The following is a 13,256-nucleotide window of genomic DNA, read 5'->3' as shown; positions in this document are numbered from 1 at the left end:
CAGCAGTACCCTACCATATTCCCAAAGCACTGCTCCAGAAAGTTGCATACTTTAGATTTCAAGGACAAAAATTCCACTAACAGAAGGTTTATCCCAGAAAATTGTACATTTTTGGAAAGAACAGATTCTGGGGAATACAGAATAGGTGGAACTGTCTGTCTGCTCCAAACTATCAAGTCGCAATGCTTTCCTAAAGTTATTGGTTTTTATCAAAATTTGTGATTTTTTTTTTAAAAATTGCTTCAAAGCTTCCAGTCTATAGTATCTTATCTCCTACAGATCATAAAGTAACCAAATAAAACACCCTAAATATGAACGCCAGGGGTCCACTGAACAGTTTGATGCCCAATATGTATAGGTTTACCTAAGTATGTGGCATGTAGGGGCCCCAAAGTGAACATACCCCAATATGATCTATCATTTCTGTCATTTCAGCTCCAGCAAAATCAACACATTTACATCATTATATGTGGGATAAAGCTAGTAAAAAGTACGCTCACCCCAGAAAACCATATATTTTTGGAAAGTACACATCCCCCCGAATCTATAATGGGTAAACATTTCTTTTTGCTCCAAAGTACCAAGCTGTAAAGCTTTCCTAAGTTTGCAGATTTATATGAAATTTAGAAAATTGCATAAAAATGTTGCAATTTGCCGCATTTATCTCTCACAATTTCTTGATAAAGATCAGATAAAGACAAATCACCCCAAATAGGAACACCTAAGGCCTACTGAACAGTTTGATGCCCAATATGCATAGATATACCCAAGTCTGCGGTATGTACTGATGCCAAAATGAAAATAGCGCATAAGGATTTCTCGCCTGCCAGCTCAGCTTTTGCACACAGAGCCCCCTGTCAGTGTATTATGTGCCGAAACTTCCCCTAACTATACAGAGACCCCCCCAAAACCATATATTTTTGGAAAGTACACATTCTGACAAATCCAACAAGGGTAAAGAGTCCTTTCTACACCAAAGTACCAATCTGCAAAGCTTTCCTAAAGTTATTAGTTTTTATGACATTTCAGAAAATCGCCTAAAAATGTTGCAATTTGCCGCATTTATCTCACACAATTTCTTGCGTACAAAGACAAATCACCCCAAATAGGAACACCAGAGGCCTACTGAACAGTTTGATGCCCAATATGCATAGATATACCAAAGTCTGCGGTATGTACTGACCCCAAAATGAAAATAGCGCATAAGGATTTCTCGCCTGCCAGCTCAGCTTTTGCACACAGAGCCCCCTGACAGCGTATTATGTGCAGTAACCCCCCTAACTATACAGAGACCCCCAGAAAACCATATATTTTTGGAAAGTACACATTCTGATTAATTCAAAATAGGTAAAGTTATTTTTGTACACCAAAGTTACACCTGGCAAAGCTATGCTAAAAACAGATCAGGAACACTTATACAGGGATAAAATGCGATAAAACCACAAAAATTGTGCAAATCAGTGAAACAACAAAACAGTCACATGACAGTGTAATTAGTGGTCAGAATATTTGATCCAATAGTCACGCTGTCAAAATAAACAGTTTTTAGGTAAAAGAAACTAAAAACAAAGTGGTAAAATGAAAAAAAAAAAAAAAACCCCAAAGTGTTTGTGTATACATGTGTGTACATGTGTAAAAGTTGTGTGACAGTGTGTAAGTGTGTATATGAGTGTAAATAAGTGTATGAAAGTGTAAAAAATAATTTAAAGAGTCATTTAGTAAAAAAAAGTGCCCCATAAAATCATGGCAGGGTCCCTTTAAATAGTAAACGGAGTTGTTCTGTTGTGCCATAAGGCTTTAATGTCTAACTACAAATCCCTATTATGTTTTATACTATTACTGTATTAATACAATGTTTTATAAGTTAGAAGAGTTTATCTTTTGATATTTAATGCTTGATATGCACCTGCAAGGATATTATCAACACAAAGATTATTCTGTATTAATTCTGGGTGTGCCAGTAACGTACCAAAGGTGCACTTGCTGAGTAAAGTGTTGATCGAGCTCCAGCCTGAAAACAATGGTATCATTTCTGCAATCACCATTACTTCATTAAAGGGGAACTCCGACCAAACACAACATGTTTTTTGGAACAGTTCCCTAAGCCCCGCCCCTGTTCCCTAAGCCCCGCCCCTGTTCCCCTGCTGATCTGGCTGACTACTTTGTGACTCAAATAAAATGTAACAGTAGTCGCCTGTCCTCGGCCTGCCTTCAGCCTGCCTCCTCCCAATCCCACAATTCCCTGCTGCACACATGATGTCAATAAGGAAAGGAACATCCCAGTGCAATGCATTGTGGGTTTTTTAGTTCCTGCATGCTGTCTGTAAGCTGGGGAGAAGTTGTTACAATTTGTAACATCAGTGTTTTAGTCCCTCCTCCCCTGCCAGAGTAGAACTGTTTTGCAGCTGGATTTCAGCATATAAAATGGGATTTATTCCTACTGTTTAAAGGAACAGATTACAGGGATAGGTATTAGGGGTATCTGTGCTGTGTGCGGCTCTTTAACACATTCCCTATCCGCTGTGCTTTAATTCCAGGTTATACAATTTCAGCTCTTGATCTTCTGACTTTGAGACTGAAATGGAATCCGATTTGGTAGGTGAATATATGTATCTAAAGTAAATATGTTTGGAGACTGGTAAAGAACTTTGGGTCATTAATGGGTCATTAACTACCTGTAGCGCTGTATTTGGGTCCTGTGCCACCCTAGGGCCTAAACACGCCACCCACATCACTTCCACGTGTGACGTCACTTCCGCCAGAAGTGATGTCACTCCTTGGAACATGCTGCATTCTGCACCCTCACACCCCCAGCTGTCAAATATATAGGTCCCTGAGGTCTATCCCCCCTTAAGATGCCACCCTAGACAGGGCCCTGGGGTGCCTATAAGTATGGCCCTGGCTTCCTATAGGACAAACCTAAATACCTATTACAGCCACAATAAGATGTCCCAATGGTGGTTTTGTGGCTTTATACATTTTTGGAAGTTGATGGAATATGGCTGTAACCAGATGTTCCACCTTTAGAAAGGTGGGCTCTTGTTCATTAGTATGAACTCCTTCTTTTATCAACTGATACATTTTCCTAGTTCTAATGGGGTTAGAAGGTAGGACTTTGTAAGTATTAGAAATTGAAAGCAATAGGGTCGCCACCTCTCCTGCTTGGGAACTCCGGGCAGGGATGCAGGGCGTGACATAATTGGGCGGGGCTGTGACATCACAGGGCGAGCCACTGTCGTCAAGAGGACGGGCTATGATCGGCCAATCACCGCGTCAATCTTTGAGAATCCTGCCCAGTTTTTAAAATTGGGAAAACCAGACAGGCAGTTTTGACCTGGAGAGGCCTACCGAAAACCAGGCTGTCCGGGTCAAAACTGGACCGGTGGCAACCTTAGCAACAAAGTCACATTTATTGCATGAAACTTTATTTGTCACATTGCAAGTGACAAAAGCTAATTCTGACTTTACATTGCCAAAGAGTCCTCTGTTTGCAATTTGGGGGCTGAGGCAGTTGCCCCTAGTAGGCTTGGGGTGCGCTGAGGGCCCTGTCACCCCGTCCGACTCTGGGTTGGGTTATGTACACATCCTTCAACATTTAGAATTTTTACATAGTCCATCTCAAATGACTAATTATTGTCATATTTTGTGTGTGTGTTTTGCTAAACACAGTATGTTATCCAGCTGAACACAAATAAGAAGGGCCAGCCTGCGGTGCCTACTGATGGGCGGCCAGCCCCAAGACCCTACCCCATTAGAGAATATATTGACCAGTTGGACCTTGTACCTCTAAAAAGTTTACCACCTGAGATTCGTAGTAAGTGATTTTCATGAATAAAAGAAATTGGTAGAAATGCCTGCTTGTCTTTAGCATGTGTTGTTGGGGATATGAATGGCTAATTATTGCTGTGAATCCTCTGCCAATTACTGAGCTGAAATAAGTCTTTGTACCCATCCAATATTTTGTATTTGCCATATTACTAACCTTCTACATCCGCACAAGATGGGGGGGGGGAGTATCTTTGGGAAAGAGGTTTGTAGGCACAGTTATTCCCTATGATTAAGTACCAACCTATGGGTGGTAAGGCAGTTGATTGGTTAGGGGTCGTAAGGCGGTTGATTGGTTAGGGGTGGTAAGGCGGTTGATTGGTTAGGGGTGGTAAGGCAGTTGATTGGTTAGGGGAGGTAAGGCAGTTGATTGGTTAGGGGAGGTAAGGCGGCTGATTGGTTAGGGGTGGTAAGGAGGTTGATTGGTTAGGGGTGGTAAGGCAGTTGATTGGTTAGGGGGGGTAAGGCAGTTGATTGGTTAGGGGGGGTAAGGCAGTTGATTGGTTAGGGATGGTAAGGCAGTTGATTGGTTAGGGGAGGTAAGGCAGTTGATTGGTTAGGGGTGGTAAGGCAGTTGATTGGTTAGGGGTGGTAAGGCGGTTGATTGGTTAGGGGAGGTAAGGCAGTTGATTGGTTAGGGGAGGTAAGGTGGCTGATTGGTTAGGGGTGGTAAGGCGGTTGATTGGTTAGGGGTGGTAAGGCAGTTGATTGGTTAGGGGGGGTAAGGCAGTTGATTGGTTAGGGGTGGTAAGGCAGTTGATTGGTTAGGGGTGGTAAGGCAGTTGATTGGTTAGGGGTGGTAAGGCAGTTGATTGGTTAGGGGTGGTAAGGCAGTTGATTGGTTAGGGGGGGTAAGGCAGCTGATTGGTTAGGGGGGGTAAGGCAGCTGATTGGTTAGGGGTGGTAAGGCAGCTGATTGGTTAGGGGTGGGTGTCAGCAAAAAACTGACTCAAGTTTTGATTGCAAAAGTCTTTGTATCTACATTGTTCTTATTGTTGTGGAGGCGGAGTTGCGCAGTTTCCTTACAGGCCATTTAAGTGCAATTAAGTTGGCACAAAACAAAGCATGAGCAGGCGCACTGGGCAAATGGATCCCTGAACTTATTTCCTGGTTAGTGGCAGGAAGTACAGCACTCTCCTGCCCATTAAAGGGGAACTTTCAAATCAAAATGTGTTAAAGAGCCCCACACAACACAGAAACCCCTAATATCCCTATCCCTGTAATCTGTTCCTTCAAACAGTAGGAATAAATACCATTTTATATGCTGAAATCCAGCTGCAAAACTGTTCTTCTCTATCTGCATCATTTGTAATCCTGGCAGGGGAGGAGGGACTAAAACACTGATGTTACAGACTGTAACAACTTCCCCACAGCTTACAGACGGCATGCAGGAACTACATAACCCACAATGCATTGCACTGGGATGTGCCTTTCCTTGTTGGCATCATGTGTGCAGCAGGGAATTGTGGGATTGGGAGGATGCAGGCTGAAGGCAGGCTGAGGGGAGGCGACTACTGTTACATTTTATTTGAGTCACAAAGTGGTCGGCCAGATCAGCAGGGGAACAGGGGGAGGGGCTTAGGGAACAGGGGGCAGGGCTTATGGAACTGTTCCAAACCAGATTATTACATTAAACATCATGAAAAGGCTGCGTATCTTTTAATTGATGTATATTGCAAAGTTGCTTGAAATTATGTTTTCTTTTCAAAAAGTTGTGTTTGGGTGGAGTTCCCCTTTAATATGCTGTACATTGCACTTAATTGCCATTAATGAGCTTAGAGTTTAATTTACAGTATACGGGTCATTTCTGAACACGCCCACGAGTGCAAGTGCTTTACAATAGATGCTATTATATATATATATGTGTGCTGGCCAGTAAGTTCAATTTAGAACATTAGATATTTTAAAAAATAAAAATGGCAGGACACATTTTGAGTACAAACTGGCTTATTTTCAACATGGGATAAAAGACCAAATCTCTTCATGTGAACTTACTTCCCAAGTGATGTAGCTGGGAATGCACAAAATCCACTATTTTGGGATTCGGCTGAACCCCAAACTGAATGCAAATCCTAAATTGTGTATTCAAATTAGGACACAAAGGGTTTAAAGGGGCAGTAAACCCTGCTGCACAGCTCAACCAAACGTTACTCAGCTGTTGCTGGACTACAAATCCCAGAATAATGTAACAAATAATAAGGCTGAGGCATGCTGGGAGCTGTAGTCCAGCAACATCAGGGTTGTATTCTTAAAGCAATATTGCACAAAAAAACTTTTCCCCAAACCTCAAGGGCCGGCGGCTGCTTTAAAATGTGAAAAATCCCCCAATGAGAATCCCAGCTGATGTGAGTAAATCCGGCTCCCTGTTCTCTGTTCCTGCAATTGGAGTTGGGAGCAATAAGCACAGTTTCCCAGCACTGAACAAGTCTGTCCCTTTATCCCCATGTCTGATTCCTGTGCCATATAATGACGGGAAAATGCCATCATTATCTCTATATGTAAGGTACCAGCAAGGGGCCTGACACAGTGCTGGGAATCAGCATTCTCATTGGTCACTTCTCTTGCATTTATAATGAAGATTGTTTTTTATCAGTAGAATTCTCATTGGTGAATTTTTTGCATCTATAATGATGTTTTTTAGCAACTTCTATAGCAAAACTAGGGGGACAGCATTGTGGCTGGGTTTACAACCCCTTTAAAGCTTCCAACAATTGCAGGAACAGAGAACAGGGAGCCGGATTTACACAGATCAGCTGGGATTCTCATTGGGGGATTTCTTGCATATTAATGCAGCCGCTGGCCCTTGAGATTTGGGGAAAGTTTAGGAAAAGTTTTATTGTGCAATATTGCTTTAAGAATACAACCCCCATGTTGCTGGACTACAGCTCCCAGCATGCCTCACCCTTCATTATATGTTACATTATTCTGGGGTTTGTAGTCCAACACCAAAGAATGGCTGAGCAGTACAGCAGGGTTTATACCCCTAAGCCAGTATTGTGGGAAATACAGAGAGAGTTCTTGGGACTGAGTCACTGATTTTCTGAAGTTGTTTTTGCCCTGATCTTGTTATAATAAACTTATGTTTTCCAACAAATGGTATAAAGAGTATATTTTTTCTATAGCCTCAGCGCTCCTAGTCCTCCTAAACCCACCAACCTGCAAAATCTCCTGTAACTACTCTAGCGTCTGTATCAGCACCAACCAGATATGTAATGGGGTACCCGACTGCCCTTATGGAGACGATGAACAGAATTGCGGTAAGGAATGATTCACATTCACAATACAGCATTTAATGTAACTTTTTATTTTTTGTGTCTATTAATTAAATGAATTATTAAAGATCAGGGATAAAGGGACCTAAGTGTCAAATACCTCAGACTCTCCGGCTGACCTTTTTGGGTGCAGATGTGGATCAGAGGCTTTTACTCTTCTGCTTTGTTCATCTTCTTAGGGGACCCCAAAGGCAGCAAATCATGGAAATCCCACCCAGAGCCATCAAAATGAAAAACAAATGTGAAATCAGGCAGATATCGATCTGGCAGGTTTAATTTTTCGATCGGAACGGGGGCTGTATGGACTCGTTTATGTGCTCCCCCAACCAACGGTGCCTATGCCTGCTGATTTCATTCAATCAAATTAGCCCAATATCACCCACCAGTAGGTGGGGAATATTGGGAGAAGATCCGCTCACTTGGCGACCTCATCAAACAAGTGGATCTTAAGGTCCCCATACACCATAAGATCAACTCGCTTGGCGTCATCATCACCTACGGGTGGGCGATATTAGCAGAATCCAGGGTAATTATAATGACGGGTATAGGTAAAGTCGGTCCGGGGATCGCATCAACAAGCCGATGCGGCCCCCGATCCGACTAGATTTTCTAACCTGCCCAATCGACATCTGGCCGATTTCAGGCCAGATATCGGTTGGGCAGGCCTGTCTGAAGTGCCCATACACAGGCCTATTACTATTGGCCCGTGTATGGGGACCTTTACAGTGTATAGCCACCTTTACTTAGATGCGCAGTCTTTCCCTATTGAGGTGTCCTGCCTCAGAGTTCTGTTACCTCCTACCCCTCGTTGGGTGCTTCCAAAAATGCCAAACAGACATTTAAGAACCTACTGAGACCTACTTCCCAGATCTTTCCCAGCCAATCCTGGGCCTCTACTACTTGAAAATACTTTCCTCCTATAAAAGACCATGATTATATCACCTTTTGAAGATCCCTTGTTGGGACATTGGTCTTATTTTCCTTTGGGCCATATATATTAGCCTGTTGCCTATATTCTCTCAAGCTGCCATGTCGTGTGTCTAGATCTCCATGTGTGGAGACATCTTTGCCCATACACACACCTTGTTAGCACCTTGGGTTGAACTGAAGGCAAGACTTGGGGTATCTGGGTTATAAAGGGGATAGGTAAACGCCCCTATACAGTATGTATGTATGCTTTAATATTGTCATTCTTTCAGTTTCCTTTGCCTGACCCTTTTTTGCTGATGATTTCACCCTCATGGCTTTAATTCCCTTACCCACAGGCTCCGGTGTATCATATAACAGTGTAGCCAATCATAAAGTAGGAGGAGCTAATGCTGCCCCAGGAAACTGGCCGTGGCACGTTGGTCTACGGTACAAAACAGGACTTTTATGCGGTGGGTCCATCATTTCCCCCAAGTGGATAGTGACGGCAGCTCATTGTGTATATGGGTAAGTTGGCGCAGCTCAGTCATCGCAGTCATTTTTTCTTTTAAGCATTTCCCAGGGGCTGAGTTTCATAGAACTATATACTTTCTCAAATGGATCTAGAGTAAGCCAGATAGATTTCTGGTTTAATGAGAGCAATTAGTTGGATTCAGAAACCAAATGGGCCTCTAGCTTGATCCATTCTTTGAATATACAGTTACAGCTCCTCTATTAAATGCCATATATAAGAATGTGGGGAGATTCGGCCTTCACTAATGACAAACCCTTAGACAGAAGGAGGATTTGCCTAAATGGCTCCTGGCTAGTGAATATGAAACTAATTGGCTATGAAATGATTTTATCAACGAGTTCCCATGAGTTCTGAGTAATACTGCTCGGTAATTGCAACTACCATATATCAGTATTAATGCCCATATATTACTAGCCAATGGTGAAGTGGGAATGGTTTGGGGAGGAACATTTTTTATTTAGATAGTTTTTTAATGTTTAAAAAAAACATCTGAGAAGCGATAATCACAAGCTCTTGTTTCCCTGTTAGATCTCGTTCAAGTACTTCTGGTTGGAAGGTTTTCGCTGGGGCTCTGACCCTGCCAAGTTACTCTGATGCCAATGGCTATTCTGTAGAGAGGATCATTGTGTTCCCTGGTTATAATTCTTCTAATAATGATAACGACATCGCCCTAATGAAACTGACAGATAAAATTACATTTAACTGTAAGTACAGCAACATGTGTAAGAGGTTCCTACATCCAATGTGTTATTCAATATACGGCTGAGAAGAGCATTTTGTGCTGCCCTTCTCAACCAAACGTTACTCGGCTGTTGTTGGACTACAAACCCCAGAATAATGTAACATATAATGAAGGGTGAGGCATGCTGGGAGCTGTAGTCCAGCAACATGGGGGTTGTATTCTTAAAGCAATATTGCACAATAAAACTTTCCCCCAAATCCCCATTAAAATGCAAGAAATCCCCCAATGAGAATCCCAGCTGATGTGAGTAAATCCGGCTCCCTGTTCTCTGTTCCTGCAATTGGAGTTGGGAGCAATAAGCACAGTTTCCCAGCACTGAACAAGTCTGTCCCTTTATCCCCATGTCTGATCTTGAAATCCTTATTATTTCAGATAACACCCAGCCGGTGTGCTTACCCAATGCCGGAATGTTCTGGGAGGCCGGCACACAATGTTGGATATCTGGTTGGGGTACAACCTCTCAAGGAGGTAAGAAAAGGTCCAAGTTTAAAGTTTTTGAATCCTGGTACAATGACTGATATAAATGTATATGTCAAAGTACATAGAATATAGCAGAAAGCAAGGGGGGAAGGAGAGAAAATACTCTTCCAGTTTGGATCCATGGGTAACAAGCACCCCAACTACATCTGCTGCCCAGTCAGTATCCACATTGTATTATGGGCACCCGCTGGCACCCAACCCATTCCAGGCCATCTTATTAACGCCATCTTAGATATGGGAAGTGCTAAACTGCAAACACTCATGATATTGTGACGGTCTTTATTCAAAAATAATTTTCAGAACTGAACAAAGTTGTATTTTTCATTTAGCAGTTGACCTGCTGTGCGGTCAGTTTCACTGTTATATATACAGTATGTTCGAAGTCATTTCCCTCACAGACGGAAGCCCACATGGACAATTTAAAGATGGCTTATAGTATTATATATATATATATTATAAACAAGGAACTTTCTATAGATCCTCTTGTGTCGGATTACAAATGAGAAGTGGGTACAGTATATTAGATAATAAGATTCCTACAGATAATCCCCCTACTGGGATGAACTCTTGTTAACAAAACAGTCACAACAAAGGCTTAAAAGAGAAGGTTCCATACTGGTTATTGAATTACCTGCCTCACAAGCACCAAACATGGAGTGGCTTCAGTTTCTCAAGAAATAACAAAAACCATTATCTTTTTTTAATTAGAGTAATTAGTTCTGCACAAGCCCTATTCATTGGATTCATTTTGAACAAGAGGGAATACTGCCCCTTTAATGCACCAGTCATTTTTTTCTTTTTCATTTCTGTTATCATAGGTTACTGGAAACCCCCCTCAGCCTCAGAACTCGGTTTTAACGTTTTTTAAAAAACTTTATTTCCAGATAACATTGCTAGGACTCTGCAGTATGCCGAGGTGCAATTGGTTCCCTCGCACGTGTGCAATCAGTCCCATGTATATAATGGGAGCATTACACCTTCTATGCTATGTGCTGATGGTCTATACGGGCGGATAGGTTCCTGCCAGGTATGGGTCACTATTTGCTACACATTGAGCCTCATTTATAAAGAGCAGTCACATTACTATGTGATATAAGGGTGTAAATATGCAACTTTGTGAAGCGCAAGTATTCCTACATATATACATACAGTATATACATTTTATTTATGCACCACTACTGTGTACACAGTTCTATACATTTGAGCAATACAGTATTGGTACAAACAGGGGCACACACATATATATATATTGGTATAAATAAATATTCACAGTAATAAAACCTGTACAATAGTGCCGTAACATCCAAAAACCTTATGCTGCTGCGTATGTGCAAGATGCTGTGCCTTTGCTCACATACTGTCACCCCATAAGCAAATGGGGCTTTACTTGTCCTTTAACTGTGCAATGTGTTTGCCACACTATGGGGCTGATTTACTAAGACACGATTTCGAATCCGAATTGGAAAAATTCCGATTGGAAACGAACATTTTGCGATTTTTTCGTATTTTTTGCGATTTTTTTCGGCGTCTTTACGATTTTTGCGTAAAATCGCGAGTTTTTCGGCGTCTTTACGATTTTTGCGTAAAAACGCGAGTTTTTCGGCATCTTTACGATTTTTGCGTAATAACGCGAGTTTTTCGTAGCCATTCGTAGCGTTAAAACTTGCGCGAAACCTCGCGCCTTTTAAGTTTTAACGCTACGAAAAAGGCGCGACTTTGCGCGCAAGTGTTAATGGTCCGAAAAAATCGCGGCTTTGCGCAACTTTCGTAATGGCTACGAAAAACTCGCGTTTTTACGCAAAAATCGTAAAGACGCCGAAAAACTCGCGTTTTTACGCAAAAATCGTAAAGACGGCGAAAAAAATTGCAAAATTACCGATCATTGCGAAAAAAACGCAATCGGCCGCATTCGGCCCGTTCGTGGGTTAGTAAATGTGCCCCTATAAGTACAGGGTTCCATTTGCACTAAATGAAATGCTTTCTAAATGATCTGTTTTCGTTTCATAGGGGGACGCCGGGGGACCGTTAGTAACCAAAACAAATGGCACTTGGTGGCTTGTTGGTGACACCAGCTGGGGGGTCGGATGTGCCCAACCCAATAAACCTGGTGTATATGGGAATATGGCCATGTTTGTGGAATGGATATATTTACAGATGAGGGTAAGGAATCCTTTTCTTACATTTGATTTCAATTGGGGCATTTTCCTTTCTAAACTTGCCATCTCAATGTGTTATCCCTGCAATAGATCCTTAGAACATGACCAGAGCAGTGCCCAGGCATACAGTTGGCATTTTATTGCCTCTATAATTTAATTTTTTGGCAGCTTCTATAGCAAAGCTAGGGGGCGCAGTGGGGCAGCGTTATGATTGGGTTTACAGCCCCTTTAATGCAACCTGTTTCTTTTGCCTATTAACATCGATTGTTTTTTCTCTGTTGCAGACTTACAGTTGATCAGTGATCTTTGTGATTTGATTCTGATGATTCAGATTAAAAGCCTATGATATTGAGAGAACACAGCATTTCCGCTGAGGTCCCAGAACCAGAGGGCTTGCTTGGCAATACAAAGAAATAAAAGCATAAAGGACATATTATACTGTTTAACCGTCCAACCCATGGGCCTCCAGCTGTTCTTCAACCTCCACTCACATCTCTCATTGCAGGACAGCTCCCTTTCTCTTGCCCCAGCCCTGGTATATACAGAGCTTTCTCTCAATAAAGTACCATGTGGTCTTGTCAGGGAGTTTTGATCGGACCCCTCGGATACAGAGACGTTGATGTTGCTTTAAGACCAGTCTTTATTAACCACACGTTACTTGATGCCCATTCTTTTGGAGCGGTGCCTATTGAAGCAAATCAAAGATACCGCCATGATAATGTTGGCCGTACAGCACCTACTGAGTGGCTTCAATTTCTCCAACAAGTGGGCCCATTTTTGCACAACCACAACTGAATGTCCCCTCACTTCTTCCCAACGTATAAAGTAGAAGCAGCCAATGAGTTAAGGTGCAAACATTCTGCTCCCCAGAGTATTAGACTCTACTGAATGTATTAAACTGTCTTTATTATTTGGGGGGGGGGCATGAAACAGGTTTTGCCTAATGAAAGCAAATGTAAGTCTAAACCAATCGGCATTAATAAAGTCACATTGTGTAGCAAATGTAAATGAAATGGCACGCAGACAACTGGGATTTTGTTTTATGTTTTCATTTTATCTCACCATATTCAAACCTGATTGATTTGTATTTTGACTCCTGATCCAACTTTTAAAATAAAACTTTGTGTATGAATCAGTTAATGTATAGCGTGTACTTCACTTTCGGGTGTTTAATAAGCAACTTTATATTTTCTTAGACTTCACAGTGTCTATTAACTTTTTTAAAGGGGATGTAAACCCTGTTGCACTACTCAAGCAAACTTTACTCAGCTGTTGCTGGACTACAAACCCCAGAATAATGTAACATATAATGAAGGGTGGGGGATGCTGGGAGCTGTAGT

At 42.0% G+C, this 13,256-nt stretch overlaps 1 protein-coding gene and 1 long non-coding RNA gene across 2 annotated transcripts; both read left to right on the top strand.

The window, feature by feature from the left end:
- Nucleotides 1–6,904: 6,904 nt before the first annotated feature.
- LOC116408580 (transmembrane protease serine 2-like) lies at nucleotides 6,905–9,798 on the top strand. Its single transcript, XM_031896177.1, has 4 exons — nucleotides 6,905–7,082; nucleotides 8,363–8,531; nucleotides 9,067–9,242; nucleotides 9,653–9,798. The coding sequence occupies exons 1-4, from the start codon at nucleotides 6,905–6,907 to the stop codon at nucleotides 9,796–9,798; spliced, it is 669 nt and encodes a 222-aa protein (XP_031752037.1).
- An 846-nt stretch (nucleotides 9,799–10,644) lies between these two features.
- Nucleotides 10,645–13,044, top strand: LOC116408660. The gene is made up of 3 exons (XR_004221127.1): nucleotides 10,645–10,787; nucleotides 11,768–11,920; nucleotides 12,201–13,044. It is a non-coding gene; the product is annotated as an uncharacterized LOC116408660 (long non-coding RNA).
- Nucleotides 13,045–13,256: the final 212 nt, after the last annotated feature.

Source organism: Xenopus tropicalis, chromosome 2 (genome assembly GCF_000004195.4).
Source record: "Xenopus tropicalis strain Nigerian chromosome 2, UCB_Xtro_10.0, whole genome shotgun sequence".
Taxonomy (NCBI): Eukaryota; Metazoa; Chordata; class Amphibia; order Anura; family Pipidae; genus Xenopus; species Xenopus tropicalis.
The sequence above is the reverse complement of the archived record's forward strand: the minus strand, read 5'-3'. Positions and strand labels throughout refer to the sequence as shown.